The sequence below is a fragment of the Episyrphus balteatus genome, chromosome 3, assembly GCF_945859705.1.
Source record: "Episyrphus balteatus chromosome 3, idEpiBalt1.1, whole genome shotgun sequence".
Lineage (NCBI taxonomy): Eukaryota > Metazoa > Arthropoda > Insecta > Diptera > Syrphidae > Episyrphus > Episyrphus balteatus.
The window spans coordinates 102,623,207-102,644,031 of NC_079136.1; the positions used below are offsets into that span (position 1 = coordinate 102,623,207).

General features: G+C 32.2%; 2 protein-coding genes across 5 annotated transcripts in view; one reads left to right on the forward strand and one right to left on the reverse strand.

Annotated features, from left to right (window-relative positions):
* The first annotated feature begins 5,828 nt into the window (after window positions 1–5,828).
* On the forward strand, window positions 5,829–15,420 carry LOC129915715 (collagen alpha-3(IX) chain-like). Its single transcript, XM_055995374.1, has 11 exons — window positions 5,829–6,307; window positions 11,519–11,949; window positions 12,007–12,195; window positions 12,257–12,475; window positions 12,537–12,908; window positions 13,631–13,993; window positions 14,047–14,263; window positions 14,320–14,508; window positions 14,565–14,666; window positions 14,731–14,967; window positions 15,032–15,420. Exons 1-11 carry the CDS (start codon window positions 6,226–6,228, stop codon window positions 15,160–15,162), a joined length of 2,532 nt encoding a protein of 843 aa, XP_055851349.1. The 5' UTR covers window positions 5,829–6,225; the 3' UTR covers window positions 15,163–15,420.
* A 1,042-nt stretch (window positions 15,421–16,462) lies between these two features.
* LOC129914412 (heparan-sulfate 6-O-sulfotransferase 1) overlaps window positions 16,463–20,825 on the reverse strand; it is a 258,614-nt gene continuing 254,251 nt past the window's right edge. For all 4 annotated transcript variants that reach the window (XM_055993657.1, XM_055993660.1, XM_055993658.1 and 1 more), the window contains exons 5-7: window positions 20,555–20,769; window positions 20,309–20,493; window positions 16,463–19,509 (exon numbers count right to left, since the gene is read on the reverse strand). In XM_055993657.1, coding sequence (XP_055849632.1) covers window positions 19,374–19,509; window positions 20,309–20,493; window positions 20,555–20,769 — 536 coding nt within the window. In that variant the 3' untranslated portion in view covers window positions 16,463–19,373. The remainder of the gene's footprint in view (window positions 19,510–20,308; window positions 20,494–20,554; window positions 20,770–20,825) is intronic.

Genomic DNA, 20,825 nt, shown 5'->3' on the forward strand with positions numbered 1-20,825 from the left:
CCATTTTGTTTTTTATTAATTTTTGCAGAATTTTACAGACATGATTGAAGCATCATGTTAAAGCTGAAATAATGAGATTTCACTATACAGGGTGATTCAGGAGTAATGTGCCAAAAAGCTAGAGCGTGTACGTTAGGTCGAGACAAGAAAAAAATCGTATGGGAGGGGGGTCTATTCTCCTTCGTTTAGCGAGGAGGGGCAATTTAAAAAAAAATTGACTTAATTTGAAAAAAAAATTTTTTAAATCAACGGTTATACTTGCAATGACGTGCTATACTTTTTGTAAAGCTAAAACATTAGAATTTTACAAACAAAGTCATTTCGAGGCACAGTTTTTGAAAACTTAATTTTTAAAATCAAAATTTTGAAAAAAAAAATTGAAAAAAAAAATTCAAACTAATTTTTTTTCAAAATTTTATGTAATTAAGTACTAATTTAGTTTTTAAAATTCGATGCTCTTATTTATTTTTAAACAAAAACAGAAAACCAGATTCAAAAATATCTTGTCGTGTTTGAGAAATTAACAAAAAACCAAAACTACTTTTTTCTAAAAAAAACTCTTTATTTTCTGTTTTACGTTGCTGGACTTGTTGATAAATTAATTTATGAAACATTTAACATTCGTGAATTATTTTTTAAACATTCAGACTTAAATAAGAATACAATAAAGTGATACAGTATTGGATTAACCCTGAATTGATAAACTTTTTTCATTGATAACTCCTGAAAACTTAACTGACAATTTTTCTTACTATGTCTGGGGTGCTCGCCGCCCATGGATTCTTTTTTCCAATTCTGTCAGTCTGTCAGTCTGTCTGTCTCTATAAGCAGGTACAGCCTAAACGACTCTCCAGAGGAATTTTTGGAATTAATTTTTTTGGACCTAAAATAACGGCACTTGTCATTATACTGATTTCAGTAAAGTTGTAATTGCTCAACCCTGTATAACTCAAATATAAGCCAAAAAGCCGAAAACAGGACATTGTATTTTTTTTTTGAAATTTTGTTTTTAGATGTTGATTAGTGATTTCTACAAAATGGCATACCAATTTTATTTTAAAACTTTTTTTTCAAAAAAAAATATTTATTAAAAATTAGTTTTTTTTAAAAGCGGCTCTAACGATTTTGAGAATTTTATGTTTTTTTTTGCACCTATGTACATATATACAATATACTTAGTACCTACATTTCCCAAATTTCTATATAAAAAGTCTTTTTTGATTTATACACACATTTTTGAATGCAATATTTGAAAAGAATTAAAAACCAATAAAACTGCATTTAAAATTATGTGATAGGTGAAAGCAAAAACTACGAAAACAGCTAATAATTTCAAAAACCGAAATAAAATATAAAAAAATTTTTAACGGGAAATTTTGAATGTAATCTTTTAAAGGAACTATTTTCCAACCAGAATCAACAAACATTTTAAAAATAGATGATTTAACTCGAGGGAAAAAAAATTTTATGTATGAGTTAAAAATTTCCCATACAAATTTGTATGGGGAAAGTATGACCTTAGAGGAACGGGTTAATGACCTCCCAAAAATTTGTTTTTGCTAAATTCCCCGTATTTAGGCCCTAAACTTTCGATCTGGGGGGTGTCATCCCCGAAAACATCACTTTGGGAAATAACGGACACCCTAATGTATACCTATGTAAACTTGTTACTATACCTATTATGAGATGCTATTATTATGTAATAAAATTTTTAACAACAAAGTTGACAAAAAATAATTCTTAAATCATTTTTTTTAACAAAAGCACACAACCTGTTTTCTTTTTTTATTATTATTTATTTTTTTTTTTTCAATTATAAAAAATTATAATTTTCGGCGGTAGGTTCCTACGTTTTTTTTTTGAAATGCTGAATTAATGCCAAGCATTATGATGCTATTTTGATTATTTATCGTAGAATTATTTATAAATACTTCAAGGCAATTGTCAAAACTGACAACCAACAATGACCGATGTCAAGCACTCTGTCTTGTTAACCTAAAAGTTAATAAAGTTTCACGTCTTTTTTTGGATGCTTTTCTCAAAGGTTAAGCTATGTATTTCTGGTGTTTTATTTATAATCGGATTTTATTTCAGGAATCCTAGGAATTTTGCAACAACTAGTATCAGAAGTGGGATGCGTTCCTGGGTGTAACAACACCAAAAAATTGCATTTTAGCTTACACAGTGGACGTCCAATATAACGAATGATATAATGTGCAATTTCATTCACTATTGAGCGCGTTCGCTATATCGACTTTTCATTTAAAAAAAAATCCAATTGGTAAATTTATTTATAAATACGTTTTTTACAGCTTATATGAAATTAAATGATTCTGCTATAGGTCGTTTCAAATCAAAAGTCTAATGGAAAATTGAGCAAATATAAAAAAAACTCATTCGCTTACTGGAAGGAAGCATTTATGAGGCAGCTGAACTTTTTCTAAAATTACGATAAAATAATGAAGAGCAGTTTTTGATATCCCTATTTTAATTAATTTATCCGTCTGTGAGGTTCACTGGGTTAGCCTAAGAAAGCAGAGGCAAGTCTCCCGGGCTTGCATCACTCCATATCCGCGGACAATACAAAAAAACATACAATTATTATTTAATTATTTATCATTTGAAGACAGTTGGGATAACTTTGCCGAAAATATTATCATAGGACTAGGTGATGTCCAGTTTATATGATAGCAATTCATAACTTAAAATTCTATTCCCATCTTTTCATTTGTATAATTTGGCAGTAAAAATCTTATTATTATTTTTCAATTATTTTGGAGTCGTCACCATAGAAATCATAAATAAACAAATTCAGATTTTTCATTTGCTTATTTTTTCTCTATAGGTCGTTTCAAATCAAAAGTCTAATGGAAAATTGAGCAAATATAAAAAAAACTCATTCGCTTACTGGAAGGAAGCATTTATGAGGCAGCTGAACTTTTTCTAAAATTACGATAAAATAATGAAGAGCAGTTTTTGATATCCCTATTTTAATTAATTTATCCGTCTGTGAGGTTCACTGGGTTAGCCTAAGAAAGCAGAGGCAAGTCTCCCGGGCTTGCATCACTCCATATCCGCGGACAATACAAAAAAACATACAATTATTATTTAATTATTTATCATTTGAAGACAGTTGGGATAACTTTGCCGAAAATATTATCATAGGACTAGGTGATGTCCAGTTTATATGATAGCAATTCATAACTTAAAATTCTATTCACATCTTTTCATTTGTATAATTTGGCAGTAAAAATCTTATTATTATTTTTCAATTATTTTGGAGTCGTCACCATAGAAATCATAAATAAACAAATTCAGATTTTTCATTTGCTTATTTTTTCTCTATAGGTCGTTTCAAATCAAAAGTCCCATGGAAAATTGAGCAAAAATAAAAAAAACTCATTCGCTTACTGGAAGGAAGCATTTATGAGGCAGCTGAACTTTTTCTAAAATTACGATAAAATAATGAAGAACAGTTCTTGATATCCCTATTTTAATTAATTTATCCGTCTGTGAGGATCACTGGATTAGCCTCAGAAAGCAGAGGCAAGTCTCCCGGGCTTGCATCACTCCATATCCGCGGACAATACAAAAAAAACATACAATCATTTAATTATTTATTATTTGAAGGCAGTTGGGATAACTTTGCCGAAGATATTATTATAGGACTAGGTGAATATGGACCAGAAATGTCCAGTTTATATGATAGCAATTCATAACTTAAAATTCTATTCACATCTTTTCATTTGTATAATTGCGCAGTAAATATCTTATTTTTATTTTTCAATTATTTTGGAGTCGTCACCATAGAAATCATAAATAAACAAATTCAGATTTTTCATTTGCTTATTTTTTTCTCTAGCATTTCTTTCATTCAAACAAGCATGATTTGTTGTTATTTTTGAGTTGATTTGTCGCAATGAGCCAATAAAATTGAGTTTTTTGTTTTTTTGTTGTCAATTTTATTGGAAGGGTGAAAATAAACTCTGAGTCAGGACTTTTGATTTGAAACGACCTATAGCATTTCTTTCATTCAAACAAGCATAATTTGTTTTTATTTTTGAGTTGATTTGTCGCAATGAGCCAATAAAATTGAGTTTTTTGTTTATTTGTTCTCAATTTTATTGGAAGGGAGAAAATAAACTCTGAGTCAGGACTTTTGATTTGAAACGACCTATAGTATTTCTTTCATTCAAACAAGCATAATTTGTTTTTATTTTTGAGTTGATTTGTCGCAATGAGCCAATAAAATTGAGTTTTTTGTTTATTTGTTCTCAATTTTATTGGAAGGGAGAAAATAAACTCTGAGTCAGGACTTTTGATTTGAAACGACCTATAATTTTTTTACTCATATTTAAAAAAATTATTTAAAGAAAATAAATCAATTAACGACTTTTTTCCCACTCTTAGTTGAGATCTAAAGTAAACATGTCAATAACTTCATATCAAACTATAACGACGCAATGAAAGAAAGTTATTTGGAGATGTTAATTTTAAAAACCGCTCGTTATATCGGATATTCGTGATACTGGACGTCCACTTTACTTCTAAAATAATTCGTATTATTAAATACTTGCCAAAGCTAAATTTATATAAATAGGTACACATACCTAGTTACGGGTGGCGCCCAACTGAGGGATGCATTCAGGAATGCTGCCTAAGGTGGCAGGTTAGCACTCAAGCACTATATCCACTCCACTGCACCATTCTCAGCCACTAAGTTATTTTTGTTTACGAATCCCAAACTTTTCATTTTCGCAATTAAAAATTATGTATCTACGCTAATGGAGAATGCGAAAAAAACTAGTCCCGCAACTAGATCAATTTATTTATAGGGTATATCTTACCCTATTGTTAAGTATGTAGTTGTTCATAATGTTTGCTTCAACTTGGTGTGTATCAGCAAAGGTAGATATTTACCATTGTGGATATATATAAAATTCTTAAAAATGCTTCTTATAAGATTTTGATTAGAAACTCTTTCTTATAGCATTGCCTTAAAGTTGTTCAAAAATTAGTTTGGAAAAAAATTGCGAAACTTTGTTTTTAACAGTTAACTGTTTATGATGAATAACGTTTTCTTTGAAAAAACAATAATATATTCTACTTTAACTTTAAAAAAAATACACAAACAATAGAAATTGATTGCTGTGGCTGTTCTAGTTTTTCAAGTAGTTTTAATTAATTTGTAATTTTTTAATTAAGAAAAAACTATGATCTGATTCCAAGTTTTTTTTTAAATAATTTCTTGGTGAAAAACAACAACTATTTAAATATGAGTATTAAAATAGTTATAAGGCCGAAAGGCATTACAATTAAGAAAAACGAAGTAGGTACATACATATATAACTTAGAGTGCCTGTATAAGGCCAGTAAGTTAGTTGTAAGTAATTGATAAGTAGGATAGTTTTTATGAATTTCGTATAGCCTTAAGATAGTTTTAAGATGATGAAAAATAAAAACGAATTTAAAATTGAAAAAAAAAACAGTAATCCAAGCTAGTAAAAAGGAGAAATCTCTAGTTCAAACAAAATTGTATGGGTTACATGCAATCAAAAATAAATTTATTAATCAATACTACCTACCTACATAAGCCAAAATATCAACTGACTTCACTTTTTCGTCGAAGACTATATAATATTTCAAAGAAAACTATTTCAATCGATTGAGCATTCACATGCTGATGACGTTGAATATGATACTCTATTCGGCAATGTCCAACCCCAGAAATGAATAGAGCGCCATCAGATGAATTGAATTGTATCGCATTTGATATAATTTATGTTCTTTGTTGATAAGCGAAACAACGTGTCGGGCTCTGGTTCCGCCTATGCTACCGACTCGACTCGGACTCTAACGATTTACATAGTTCTCGGTGCCGTGCGTCGCCTTCGTCATCATCATATCGATCGGCATCGCTAGCTGAGGGTATCTCTTCAATGTTTCATTAAAAAAAGCATTAAAACAATCTAAGTCCCAGCTGTTAAAGACATTTTCTTCCTAGCAAATCAATTAAAACACTGGAATCTCTCTGTTCAAATAGTTTTGAATCATTTTCAGTCTTTGTATGAATACGGTTCGAGTCTGTTGGAGAGTTTTTCGATAGTATAAATAAACGAAGTGATTTTTTTTATAATATCGGTCAAGGCTCAAGAATTTTAACATTACAAAATTGAAGTTATAAAAAATGACATAGTTGTTGGTTGCAAGAAGAAAAGTGTTAATATGAAGTCTCATCTTAAAAGTTATATATTAATCGTGTTACTTCTTTTAGAATTAAAAGTTCAAGGAAGCAAAGAAGTTGATTGTAAGTGAATATTTTTGTACGCTAATAATCCAATTTTCAGGTGAACTTTTAATGCATACCATTATGTAAGTTTGGTTACGTAATATGTAATATTTAAAGAAGAAAGTTCACTTAAGTTCACCGAAAATCAAAACACACAGAATATAAAGTGGCAACAAAATAATCAAGAGAATTTCTGATGGTAAAGTGGGTGTTCCAGTTTCTAAAATTTAATAAACGAATCACAAAACTACATCGTAGAACTTTGATAAGAAAGTATCAATTAATTGAAATTAAAACTAGGAAGTAAAAGGTCAGGGAACAAACATTTTTAACTAAAAAAAAACACGCACGAAATTAACGAAAGAAGAATAATGTTATGAATTAGCTTCATAAGCTAAGGAATAGGACATAGAGCTGGGTTGTTTATTTTTATTAGGTAGACTAGTAGTCAATCAAAGTTCATAAACATTCTCTCTTTGAAAATATAATTACCGGGTGCTATCTTGAATTTAAGTTTTTGTTTTAAATGTATGTTCGATTATAGGAAATAATATTTTCCATTTTATTTTGAGAAAAATATACTTGTCGTGTCTGTAGTTGAAAACCGTGCGTTCAGAGTTGTTAATGGTAAGGGCCAAATGAACATATTAAACTTTCGGACGAAAGTGTCGAACGCTTCCTTGTAAAAAATGCATAAAATGGTGAAAAATAACCGAATTTTTCAGTTTTTGGAGGTTTTCGCCTTTAAAGATAAAAATAATATACCTACATGTATTACATAAGACAACCTTTAAGATAATAAGCTATAATCTCAGGCAATAAGCTATAATCATCAACTTTGTCGAAATCGAATAATTCTTCAATATTGTATTCATATTAATTTTATTATGTGTATGTGTATTGTTTGGATATTTACGCTCACTAGCTCGTGAGTTCGATTCACCACAAAATTGAATTTCATGAAATAAAATTGCATTTTAGGAAAAAAAAATTGAGTCAGAGGGCTTAAAGTGTACAATATTATGAGACCAAAACCACTTTTCACTTTAAAAATGATACATAAATAGCAAGTTCTACCACTGTACTACTGCAACGTGGTTTCATGAGAAGACATATCTATACTTGCCAACCGTTTCTTTGGTGTAAGGCATAGATTTTAGGATATAGATTGTAAAACCTTTGCGTTCACCGATAGGAAAAAGTTTTCCAATGAAGCGGTTCTGTATTCTTCATCCCAAAATCTTTGCTTTTCACCTATTAAAAAGCGGTAAAGTTTGCCTTGGAAAGAGCGCAGGTTTTCTACACTTACTTTTGCTTTTCATTTTGTTGACACATTTTAGTTTATATGCTGGCGTAAATTAAATTCGCAACAGAGACAACTCTGTTCATATCTCAGGTTGATTTTGTTGTGTGATTCGTTGGCTTTTGTTTAGGGTTTAGCCTTAAGTCTGACCAATTAAGACCATCCTGTCCTTAAAGTACAGTATATCTAATGTTAATGTACAAGCATGGTATAAAAAGACAAGGTATGATCATTAGAGCCGCCATCTTACAAAATGGGGTAATAAGGTTTTGACGTTTGGCATTTGGCAAAGTCAAAAGCAACAACAATTTCCAAGACAAATTTGTTTACAACAACAATTTCAATGGGCTGGGCTGTCAAAACCTTAAGTAGCCATAAGTTTTGACAGATCTCGATACTGAGTTTTTTCTAATGATCATACCTTCTCTTTTTATACCATGATGTATAAGTACCTACTTCGATTGAATAATTTGCCTTTAAACAACTCTGCATTGTTTTCCGCTAGTCCAGAAATATTTTACAAGTTTAAATAAAAATCTTTTTTATTTAATAACACTGGTAACTATTCTTACTTCAGGCAAACGAATCGCAAAGTTTTACAAAAAAAAATTGCATTTGAAAATAATTTCTTTTTAAAATTTTGTTTTAAAATTTTACGCGTACTTTTTTTCTTTTAACCCTTTCGAACCCAAGCTATGAAAATCATTATTAAAAAATGTTTTTTCGGTATTATCGGGTCAAAAACATCACAACTAAGAAATGTGAATAGCAAAAAGTTGTTTTTCCAAAATATTAAATAGCAAACTTATGTGTTATTCTCATGCTACATGTAAGTAACATGCACTGCCTATGACCACCAAAAAAAGTCGGAGAACTGAGAAAATAACTTTTTATAAAACTTTAATGTATGCTACTTCTTCTAAGCAAAAAAACAAAACACTTTCTGCATTAACATTTTTTTTATCTTTTTTTCAAAATTATGACCATATATAAAAAAAAATTTTTTGCAAAAAAAAAATGTGAATTTCAGTCCCTTTTTCGAAACAAAAAAATTAAAGGTATGATATTTGACTAACTTTTTGTAATAATCCAGTAACTAGGCATTATTATCTTTCAATTAAGCCATCGAAACCTAAAAAAATGTTTAATTTAATAACATTTTTAAAAAAATGTTACATGAGAGTAACGCTGGGTCCGAAAGGGTTAAGACGAGGGCGTCACATGATTCAAATACCTCTGTCAAAATAGTAAACAAAAAAAAGTATTTTTGGCGTATCTAACAGAAAATATTAAACTAATTTTGTTTGCTAGTTTAAGGGTAGGCAATACTAATTAAAGAAATGCTTTAGATCACTTACTAAGGATTTTACAATATTCGGCTCTGATTTCGTCAGTTTTCAGGTATTTATCAGCGGATTAAAATAAAAAACATATTCAGTTATATTTATTAGATTTTCTTAAATTGATTTTTTTCGAAGGTTATTTTAAGTGACCTAAGCTTGCTTAAATATTCAATTTGCCTTTAAACAAGGTTGCTTATATTCTTATCTATTTATCGGTTTAGTTGAAATTAAAAACAAATTTTAGACCCAGTGACCCCCCCCCCTCCCCTCCCCTGTATACGCGGGGTATAAAGGTCCCCAAAGACACACAGCACAAGAAGTTTAAAAAAAATTATTAATATCTATTAAACTAAAATAAAATTTAATTATTAGGTATATGCTTATATGAACCGATTAACGTGGAATGTAGTGTTTTTGAAAACTATCCAGACGGGTTTTAGGAACCAATAATAACGGAAGGTACCTCACAGTTAGGTAGGTAGAGATCATTTTATAAAAAGAGAAGGTATGATCATTAGAAAAAACTCAGTATCGAGAACTGTCAAAACTTATGGCTACTTAAGGTTTTGACAGCCCAGCCCATTGAAATTGTTGTTGTAAACAAATTTGTCTTGGAAATTGTTGTTGCTTTTGACTTTGCCAAATGCCAAACGTCAAAACCTTATTACCCCATTTTGTAAGATGGCGGCTCTAATGATCATACCTTGTCTTTTTATACCATGGGTAGAGATGGCGGTCAAAGCAAACCGTGCTTGATGACCCAATTAGCGCAGGATGCGCCGTTTTGATACCAAAACTCATGAAACCTGTGAGTGAAAAATTGATTTATAAAACAAAAAGCAAAGGGAAAAACAAGTGTTAGGCCGTCCTAAATCCACTTTGTTGCATTGAGGAACGAGATCAAGTTTTTGATCTTTGATTCTGTTGTCTATGACATTAAAGAATTCACTCCCCAAAGAGAGTGCTCTATTCCTAGCGGGGGCAGGACATTGGCATAGAAAATGGAAGACAGTTTCTTTTTCTTGCTGGTCCAAGCAGCTGCGACAATAAGTATTGTGCGGTATACCCAACTTTGCTGAATGTTCCCCTATCGGCCAATGTCCTGTACACACCGCAAAGATTCTGCTAATGTCTTTTCTGGGTCTGGAGATTAAATCATTGGTTTTGGATTTGTTGTAAGTGGGCCAGATTTTTCTAGATATGGCGCAGCTAGTCAAACCGTGCCACCTATTATTAGCTTTTGTTAAATAGTTTGAGAAGATATTGCCCTTCATGACTCCTATTGAGATGTTAACTGCTTCCGCTTGCGACTCATGAAGGGCTGATCCTTGCCTGGCCAGTTCATCCGCCTTTTCGTTGCCCTCAAAACCATTATGTCCTGGGATCCAGACAAGAGTGATTGTGAGGCTTTCGCTTAACATCCCTGACTATCTGTTAGTATAGCTACATTCTGGGTTTGATTTAAATTTATTCTTAGTAAATTGCCAGCTTCCTTAATTGATAGCAATTCTGCTTGAAATACGCTTGCAAAATATGGAAGTCGAAAGGATTTTGAAATATTCAGGGATTCCTGATAGACACCCGCACCAACCCCAAAGTCCATTTTTGAGCCATCAGTGAAAATGCAAGTGTCGAAGTCTCTCGTCAGAATGCCCTCTTCCCAGTCTGTCCTCGACGGGAAGCTGACCTTACAATTCTTTACAGTGTTCAAAGTAGGAGTGCAGTAGTCGGTGGGAGTCAGAAACATATCAAGAGATAGTAGGCAGGTAAAATAGCTAATCAGACTTTAACCCAGTCTAGGAAAAAGGGGGGGGGGATATTAGATACAGGGCTCCCAAAGGGCTAGCTACAGCTCACGTTAATAATAGCTGCGTTCCTTTGGGAACTTTTATTTTACTTTAAACTACTTTGAACTACTTTTGCTATACTGAAAAAGTAGCTCAAAGAAACTTTAAGTACTAAGCAGTAAATAAATATTCCCAAAGGAACGCAGCTAATGACAGCCAGTATGCCAAGTCAACTTAAGACAGCCATGGATTTGTCTTTTGCACTAGAGGCCTCGAGTTCGAATCCCAAGACAGTCCAATACTAGCTGACAAACACCTAATTTTCTAATAAAAATAAAACTAAAATAATGAAAATAAATTCATAATTTTTGTTTATGTTTATCACGTAAAGGTATAGCCCAAGAACCGACTTAACGGACAACCAATTTTTTTACAAAGTTGTGAGTTCGCAAGATTCAAAATGAAACTAGCATTAAGAAAACGTAGAGTTAACAATGTGTACCACATTACCCGCCTATATCACATACCAGAACTTACATAGGTACTCTTATATTGTACCTATGCATGTATTTTATTTGTTCGAATGATTGTTTTTCTGTTTAAATTAAACTTTTTGCAAAAGTGCTCTCCCTAACTTAAACGGACGGAATTTTCTCAAAAACTGACTTATTAATCACTAAAAAATGTGTAAAAGAACACCAATAGTACAATTTTTTATTTTTGGCGATAAAAGAAAAAAATTGTGTGTCAATCTCCTACGCAATTATTTTCAAAACTTTTTAATTTATGTTGCTAGTAAATGAAGATGAATACGAAGAATACACCAATCCAAGTCCGTGTAATGCTTGGAGACCTGGCGACCCTGATTTGAACACTTTTGATCTGATACAAAACTACAAGTTAGATCAGTACCAGCACCAATTTAAGCATGTGCAAAAGATAACTGGATCAAATCAGTTTCAAACCGCTTTTCACATCGAAGAAGAATCGAATATGACCATTGAATCGGTACAAGCTTTTCCATTAGGAGTACCAAACGAATTCTCGTTTGAGTGTACATTTCGGACAGAGCATCCACCCATCCAGCCATGGTATTTATTTCAGTTGACCAACTATGAATATGAATCTCAACTGAGCATGACCATAAATCCAATTTACAATACAATTGACTTTGCTTTGCCAAAATATGATGGAACATTGACGACGGTTTCATTCCAGGAGTCTAAGGTAAAAATTATAAATGATTCGTGTCATCCAAATTGAACTCAGCTGTACCGTTTTTAGCTTTTTGATGGATCATGGCATAAAGTAATGCTTGGACTAACTCAAGATAGTGTTCGTATGTGGGTGGATTGCCAACCATCACGAGACGTAAGTGGAAATGAACAGGTGCAAATAACACGTGGTCAGATTGATGCAACTGATGGCTACTTTACACTTGCTCAAGATGTCAGAACAGGAAATACTATTCCGGTTAGAATGAACAATAAAACAAAGAAAAATATAATTAGTATAAGTAATTTTCCAATCACAGATTGACGTCCAGTGGATGGTCTTGAGTTGCGACGCTGATAAACCTAATCGAACAACTTGTGAAGAGTTGCCGAACTATGATTTAGAATTCAGAGGTGGCGACCCCACTGATAGGGGATGGGAAAAAGAAAGAGATCCGCCGCTTCCATTTTTGCCTGGAAAAAGTCAAACTTGTCCAGAACAATGTCCAGCTGGCCCACGTGGTCCACCGGGACGAGATGTAATTTGATTTCCGATAGCTTTAATTTTTTGAATAGCTTAGAAATTGATTTTACTTTAAGGGTATTCCGGGACAACCGGGACTCCCAGGGCCACCTGGTCGTACAACTAACACAAACAGATTCGGATTGATTCCAGAAAAAGGTGAAAAGGGTTCAGTTGGTGAACCTGGATTTCCAGGTTCATTAGGGGAAACAGGCAAAAAGGGTGAACGGGGTGAAAAAGGCGAGCCTGGTGAGATCTCTTACTCTGGTTTTATGCGGGAAGTTGGAAGTCAGTTTTATAACGAAACCAGGGGAGGAAAAGGAGAAAAAGGCGATAAAGGAGCGACAGGTTTTCCTGGTCTACCTGGTTTGCCAGGTTCATCACGAAATGGTGAACAAATAGTTGGACTTCCTGGTCCACCCGGTGAAATCGGGCCTATGGGACTTCAAGTAAGTACATAAACATAATAAAGGTTTACTACCGAAAAAAGCGGGATCAAACAAAACTTCTAATTTTGAGGTTTTTCAAGTGACTATATTTTCCTTATAAATGGTAGTACTGCGCAATTTAAAAATGGGATTTTAAAGCTCAAATTTTCTAGTTTTGAATTCTTATGATGAAAATTTTGTTCAAGCTATCTAGGTGTTCCGCCCAGTCATATTGAATGCCGAGAAAAAATTATTTTCCAAATTAGTTTGATCTAATAACTTGAAAAAAAAGTTTTAACTTAACCACTATACGGAGAACTTATTCATTCAGCTTAATTTTTCTTTTTTAAAGTTTTTTTTTTCGATACTGAGATATCGAACTTTGAACGGAAAAGTATCTTTTTGTCTTTAACCATCAATATCTCAGGAACCACTTATTGCAAAAGAAAATTAAGGTGTGTTTTGAAATTTTGAATACATTTCAAACAAAAAGATTGGTTTTTGAAAAAAATAATTTTTTTTATGTCTTGCGTTTGAAAAATCAAGAAAAAAATCTTTTGGTGGCTTTTGATATAATCAAGTGCTAAGTTGGAAATTTATTCTAAGATCTCAAAAGTAAAAAGTTTGAGCTTTGAAATCCTATTTTAAAAATTCCACAAAAAAAATTTTAAAAAAATTGGATTTTTTTTTTGTATCCCTTAATTTTGTTTTATACATCAGTTCTGGAAGCTCTTATTTTTTAGGGTCAAAAGGGGGATCCAGGTGAATCTGGTGCAATTGGAATAACTGGTCTTCCTGGATTGACAGGGCAACGAGGTTATCCAGGTACACCGGGCGTAAATGGAAGAGATGGATTTGATGGTCAGCCTGGTTATAAAGGTGAACAAGGACCAAAGGGTGAGCCAGGGAGTTTCTCTGACTTTGGCTTAATTGAAGATTTGCAACGCACTATATTCAATGCAAGTAGCGGTTCTAAAGGTGAAAAAGGTAGTCCCGGAATTCCTGGACCTCCAGGTGCACCTGGGAATTCAGGCTTAGATGTAATATATGGAGGAACTTCGTCTTTGGGAACACGTCAAGGTTTACCTGGCTTGGATGGCGCACCAGTAAGTTTATTTAAGTCGGAATTTTAATTTGATTAGAACAAAAATTGTTTTAGGGCCCGAAAGGTGACATAGGCTTACAAGGATTGCCAGGACCACAGGGTTCAATGGGTCACCCAGGTCTACCAGGTTTAAATGGATCTCCTGGGTCACCAGGTGAACCAGGCCCAGAAGGTCCGCCTGGAGTACCTGGAGAAAAAGGCCAAACTGGACAATGTACCTGCGAAGATCGATACAGTCGCCTTTCTGCAACTAGCAGTCCTGGAATTCAAGGTTTTTAAGTTATTATTATCTTGTTTAACTTTCTCAAAAAATTGCTCGCGTTTCAGGTGAACCTGGAAGAGATGGTACTCCTGGATCACCCGGTATCCAAGGGCAGCCAGGTTATCCAGGACCATCTGGACCACCTGGACTTCCTGGTCCACCAGGCCCTCCCGGATTGACTGGAACTATATCTTCAAATAACTACAATTTCGAGCAAACTGAAATTCGGGACCTCTGTATTGGATACGTTAAGGGTAATAAATGTGCTTATTTTGACTATTTAAATTTGAAGAGAAAAATATTTTTAAAGAGTATATTACCGAAATTCAATCTACTTTGGTTGGAGCACCTGGACCACCAGGCAAAGGGCGCATTGGAAGACCCGGGCCACCAGGTCCTCAGGGCCCCAGAGGTATTATGCGTGTATTCAAAAATAACCTTTACACTAAAATATTTGCATTTGCGTTCTGTTTAAGGTGATCCTGGTACACGAGGCGCAACAGGTGATAGAGGCTTTCCTGGTGTTCCTGGAGTACCTGGTACTCCTGGCGCAACTGGTCCACCTGGTCTTGATGGTCGGAAGGGTGATCGAGGTGAAGATGGTTTTGGTCGTCAAGGACCACCGGGACCAATTGGTCCACCTGGTTCAGATGGAGTTGGTATCGACGGCCTTCCAGGAAGGCCCGGAGATCGCGGTGAACAAGGAAGGCCAGGTTTGAATATTTTAAACTTCCATTAACTAAGAATTTTAATGAAAATTGATTTTTTCTGTTAAAGGTGAAACTGGTCCACGAGGTCCTCCAGGACAACCAGGTATATGCCCTGATTGTTCATATGCTTACACGGCAGCGTATCCTTTTTACTATCAGCAACAACAAAGTAAAGGGCCACAAAACATAAAGGGTTGACAATATAGCAATCAAATCTTTTTAATTTAGCCTTTTTTTTTTAAATAAAATTCAGAAATTGTATTTCAAATTAAATGCTTATTTGTTTTTCATTTCGGAAATAGTTACTGTTAGTCCATTCAAGTTGTATTCAGATTCATATAAAAGTTCTTGTTTAATTGTCTTTCAACGCTAACTTTCGGGGTACTGAAAGCGAAACTGGAGTTTTTTTCTATTATCAAAAATATCCCATAATGCATTTAGATATGTTGTTGCCTAACCAAAGATTTCATGCATTTGAACTTACATGCGTTTGAAACAATATAAAAATGTTGCATCAAGTAAAACGACATTCACTCATTTGAGCCCAAGTGGTGTACGGGGTGTAACTTCAATTTTCGTTTTTTTTTATATAAATAAAAAAAATTTTAAAGTGCTTTATAATAGCAGTTTTTGTTACTTTAAAAAACTAAATATTCAGTAATACTTCTTGATAACATTTTTTGTTTTTCAAAACATACGAACCATTGTTTTTAAAACATAATATTGTTTATAACATTATCGGCCCTAGCGAGGTAATCCGTCGGATCGAAAATTCTTCGATTTCATACGAAATATGCTTCGAGGTGTGTTTCCGACAGGTAAAAACTGTCCGATTCGGAAGAAATCGGACAAAATCCGCTCCGACGGATTACCTCGCTAGGGCCGTATGTTAAACAACCATTTTTTGTATATGTAACGTTGTATTGCGTAGGTACTTAAAGCTCCCGATAAACAAATCTTTTGTTGAAAAATGTATAAATAAATAAAACCATCTTTTTTTTTCCTTTTTCAATCACGACAGTATTTTTAATTTTATTTATTCAAAAATAATATTTAGTTTTTGTGCTGCCATTTTATTTTATAATTTTTATTTAATTTCATTATAAAGTTCTATTAGTCAAGAACTATTCTACATTCTTTGGTGATTATGATTAATTTGTGAATTATTTTTGTTTGTTTTACTTGTTATTAGTTTTAAATATATTACAACTTAATTCAATAAAATGAGCTGCACATTTGAAGATGTCCTAAAACGTTTGTACAATTAATATAATTTACAATGTGTTTTTATTTTTCCTATAGATAAAACTTAACATCAAAACATTTAACAGAAATAATATTTAAAGTAGTTTTTTTTATGAAATAAATGCTAGACAAAATCACATTCATAGATGGAAATAAATTATTTTGATTTTGCGTTTTTTTTTTTTTTGAAAATTGACAAAACAATACATAATGATGAACAATTTATGCAACGAATTTATTTTTGTTTTGTTGACTACTTTGTGTGGCTTAAAACCACTATAAGATGTTTTTTTTTTTTTTCAATTAAACACGGTTGGACGGGATTTGAATACATTAATGGCGAAGGAATCAAATCGTGAAAGGTTCACGGTTCTAATCTAAAGGAATATGTGGGTGTTAGAAGTGCCAATAGTTTGAAATGCAATCTATTAGAACATTTTATTCATGGTTCTAGTTTAGGATCTTCACGATCTGATATATCGTCGGCAGAGAGGAAAATTGTTCAAAGTCCTTAACAAATCCTATGGAGTTAGAAAAATTTTGCTTTCTGCAGACGATATGTCTTTGTAACACAGAATTTCATAGAATTAAATGGTTTAAAATTGAAAATTAGAAAGTGTAACAATACACAATTAGGGCTGCGTCTTGCAGTTAAGTTTTCTAGAAGGATTAATACTTCCTGGCGATGATGTAAAATCATGTATGAAAGTTATTTTTTTAAGACTTCAATATCAGAAAACCTGAGATATAAGCCCATGTTCTGATGCAATTCGATCGAAAGTGAATTCAAATCACTTTTCAATTTCACTTGAAATGGAATTGCATGTTCTACATTTCGATCGATTTCGAATACCGAAATGCAGAACAACTAATTTGATTTTCGGCGTGTGAACTCGTTAAAAGTAAAATGCAGAGCATGGGCACTAAATGGTTATTTAATTTACGAAGCCATTTTTTTTTAGCCTTAGCAACGGTTGAATGCATCAATGAACTTTTGGCAAATGAAGGTATAACGAATTCGGTCGTGGCTGAGATTCGTTTAGCTACTGATAAAACTCAGGAAAGGCCGTAGAAAATCAGTTGTTGTGCGCAAAAACATCGATCGGGAAGACGATCATGAGACATACCGTGACATTGAGGAATTATTGCACAAAAGTAACACTAGCGTTTATAAGGTATTGAATGAACATTTGGTGGTAGGAAAACTTTGCTCGCTTTAGATCCCACATATTTAATTCGACAATCGCTAAAAAAAGGCTCGTGTGGATTGATGAAAAGAAATGCTAGAAAAATACAATCACGGTCACCCAAAAAATGTTTACAAAATCGTGATAGTTGATAAATCAAGGATCTATTCGTATGAATAAGAAAGAAAGCAGGAATTGGCCTTATGGGTCTTTCGAAGCATTCAAAAATCATACCAAAGTGTATAAAGCATGAAGGAGCAGGGATGTGACTTTTTTTTAAAAAAAATTTCGCATGGAATTTAAAAAAGGCAAAATTATTTCTTTGTTCGTCACTTAAATTTAAGTGAGAAGAGACCTGTCGATTACTTCGCAAATTTCCTGAAAAATAATTTCAAAATACGGGGAGTTTTTCTGAACGTTGTAGCTTTCCGCAACGAACTCCTAATAGGGTAAAAGTAAAATTCAATTTTTTTTAATAGGATTTCAACCAAAAACAAATATAAAAAATGTTAAACTAAGACAAAACTACCCTCCAATTGGGATTTGAATAAATTCCTTGTTTTGTACCCAAATGTTCGAATTTTTGGTTTGTAGTGTACCTACACGTACTTTGAAATCGTTTAAAGTTTGTTCTCAGTCAATTTTCACATAAAAAATACCTCGTCGGATTTGTTAATAAATAGGTATTAAAATCGAGCCAAAGTGAAAACCGGAATTTTGAAATTCAGTTTTTTTCAAGTTACATACTTAGGTACATCTTTGGAAAGGTCTTTTTTTACACTATCAGTTATCAGATCATAGTCGAGAAGCACTTATAGCAAGCACTGTCTTGCGACCATTTGCCAACACAAAACCGTGGTTTGAACTTATTAGTTTGTAAAATCGGTTGGAAATTGACTAATTAAAATGTTTGCAATGATTGAATTTAAAATAAAAACCATGTGAGGCGCATAAATCCAGATCTAGGGGGTGTATTGAAAACAAAAACAAAATATATAAATGTTCAACAAGTTCCTGATAAAAGTATTTACATTTTTTTTTTACCACACAGTTTTATCAAACATTAGCTTAAATTAAATTAAATTATAATAAAAAATCAGTAATAGAAAGTTCTCATTGTCAACTTCTTATTCTCTCCTTCCTTCATTTTCTAGTGGCACTTTTTTGTTTGAAAAATTGCAAAATCATATAGATCATTAGAATTTATCTTAGTCGATATTTGCTATCAATCCCGAGTACCGACAAAAATCATCATAAATTAATTCTGTTTTTTTTTTTAATATTTGAAAAATAATTTTTATTTCTGTTCAGTTCTTGATAAAATAAATTCGAAAAAAAATATTGTTTTGGTTGTCAGTTTCTTAGGATTTTTGATAAAATGTTTTGTATGTAATGCGATTTTATAGAACACATCATTCATTTTATGGCACTAAAAAAATGGTTTAGTTAAGAGAGGATTCTAAGTTTTTTTTTTATCGTTTCCTTTTACAAATGCTTTCTTAACTTAGTAATATTTGTTTTGTTATTTTATAATTTTTTTCTTAAATACAAATTCCACCTTTGCTTTTATATTATAAGCAACATCATGCAAATCAGACTTTATTTTTTTTTATATTTCATATAATATTTTAACGTCCTATATTATGATTAATTGCATCATCGTATATAATATATGATGCAAGTATATTATAAACTATTACGTTATTTTGTAATCACTTAATTGGTATCAAATACTAAAAGTGTTGTTAGTTTATTTTGGTTCAATTACAACAAAAAAAAATTACTGTATAAAACTAATGACTAATATATACAACAGTTGAACAATTTTATATGATTTTTTTCATAAATAATAACTATTATAACTTAAAACAAAATTATATGAGTGTAAAATGAGAACAAATAAATTTAGCTGCGTGTAATTAAATTATTTTGTTTTATATATAAAATACTCCTTGGCTTATTATTTATTTATTATTATTAATGATCCGTGCTAGCTGTTTCATCGATATTACTATCCCAGTTAAATTCAGTGACACCCTGTTTGTAGTTGATATTGCCCAGATTGGCATAGCGTTTTTCAAAATCTGTGTCTTTAGCTTTTAGTCGTTGAAATCTGTAACAAAAAAAAAATAGAATTATGATTAGAACCAGTAATAATGTTAAAAATAAATTAATAACAAAAAAGCTATAACACGCTCTGCAAAAGGTGCACCCCTGTTTTTTGATCTTAGATCAGTTTTCCAGATCTGGATTTTTCAGCAGATTTACCTCCTTACTAAAACCACTATGCATCATTTTTGGCACCTATCTGTTTGACAAGTTTTTGTTTGATATAATTATTTGTTTCGGTTTCAAGAAAGAAATAAAATAGTTTTTAATTCATATGGAAGTTATTTTAAAAGCCGATTTTCAATAGCCAGATAAACCCCAGTTAAGGCTTATTCCTACGAATAAAAGATTTTTTTTTTTATATTGAAATTTATTCTTCTGATAGTCTAACTGACGATTGAAAAATCAGGGATAAGTGAATTAATTTATTCGTCCAGCTTACCTACGGATAAGAGAAATCATCAATTATCAATTTATTGATCAAAATATAAATATACCAAACGAAAACCTAATAAAATAAAATGTTGTTTAGGTATAAGCTATTTTTTAGTACTTTACCGATGTCTACATCGCAATTTAAAACGAGATGTAAAGAAGCAGAGCTGTCGAATACCGATTGAAATTCGAAGAAAATTTTCTCACTTCTAACGATAACTAATCATTTTTTTGTCCAAAGATTACATCGGAAGAATATATTCCTTTCAATTTTTCAATGACTTATTAATATTCATTTATTAAAAATTTTATGATGTTAAACAGGAAACTGCATAATTATGCATTCTTTTCAAAAAAAAAAAACTCACCTTTGAAACAGTAGATTTTTAGCGAATGTATACAGCTCCATGTCAAGACCATTTAGCTGCTCAATATGTTTTCTTTGGTCAGGACGAAGGTTACTTACAGCTGCCACCGAGATTGTCGTATTATGCTGCTCAAATGGTATTGCAAATCGAAGATTGAATGTTTCTTCGAAGATATATTGAGACATCTAAATAAAATTAAATTAAAAAAAAAAACTGTACTAACAGAATTATAACACTTCCATTTACCTTTTGGAATTCTGTGAGTCCAAAATATGCCATAGCTGCTAGATTTCGCTTCGCACTTGCCAACATGACTCTGTCTCGCTCATGATGTGGCATCGAAGTCTTATTATAACAGTTAACTAAAGCTAAATCGGCCAACATGCGAGTCTGCCGGTTGGCTGCGAGATTACTGTCACATGCGGCGAATTCGTCCAGCGTTACATGCAACCAGTCTTTACCTTAAATATTTTTTTGTTTGTAAAAGAATTTCTTTTGAAGTTATTAAAATAAAAAG

What these genes read in the sequence shown, in the direction of transcription:
- LOC129915715 (XM_055995374.1), top strand. Translation starts at nt 6,226, where the DNA reads ATGAAGTCTCATCTTAAAAGTTATATATTAATCGTGTTACTTCTTTTA. An exon ending in GTGGTCCACCGGGACGAGAT is followed by an intron (nt 12,476 to 12,536) that starts GTAATTTGATTT and finishes TTTTACTTTAAG; the next exon opens with GGTATTCCGGGACAACCGGG. An exon ending in CTGGCTTGGATGGCGCACCA is followed by an intron (nt 13,994 to 14,046) that starts GTAAGTTTATTT and finishes AAATTGTTTTAG; the next exon opens with GGCCCGAAAGGTGACATAGG.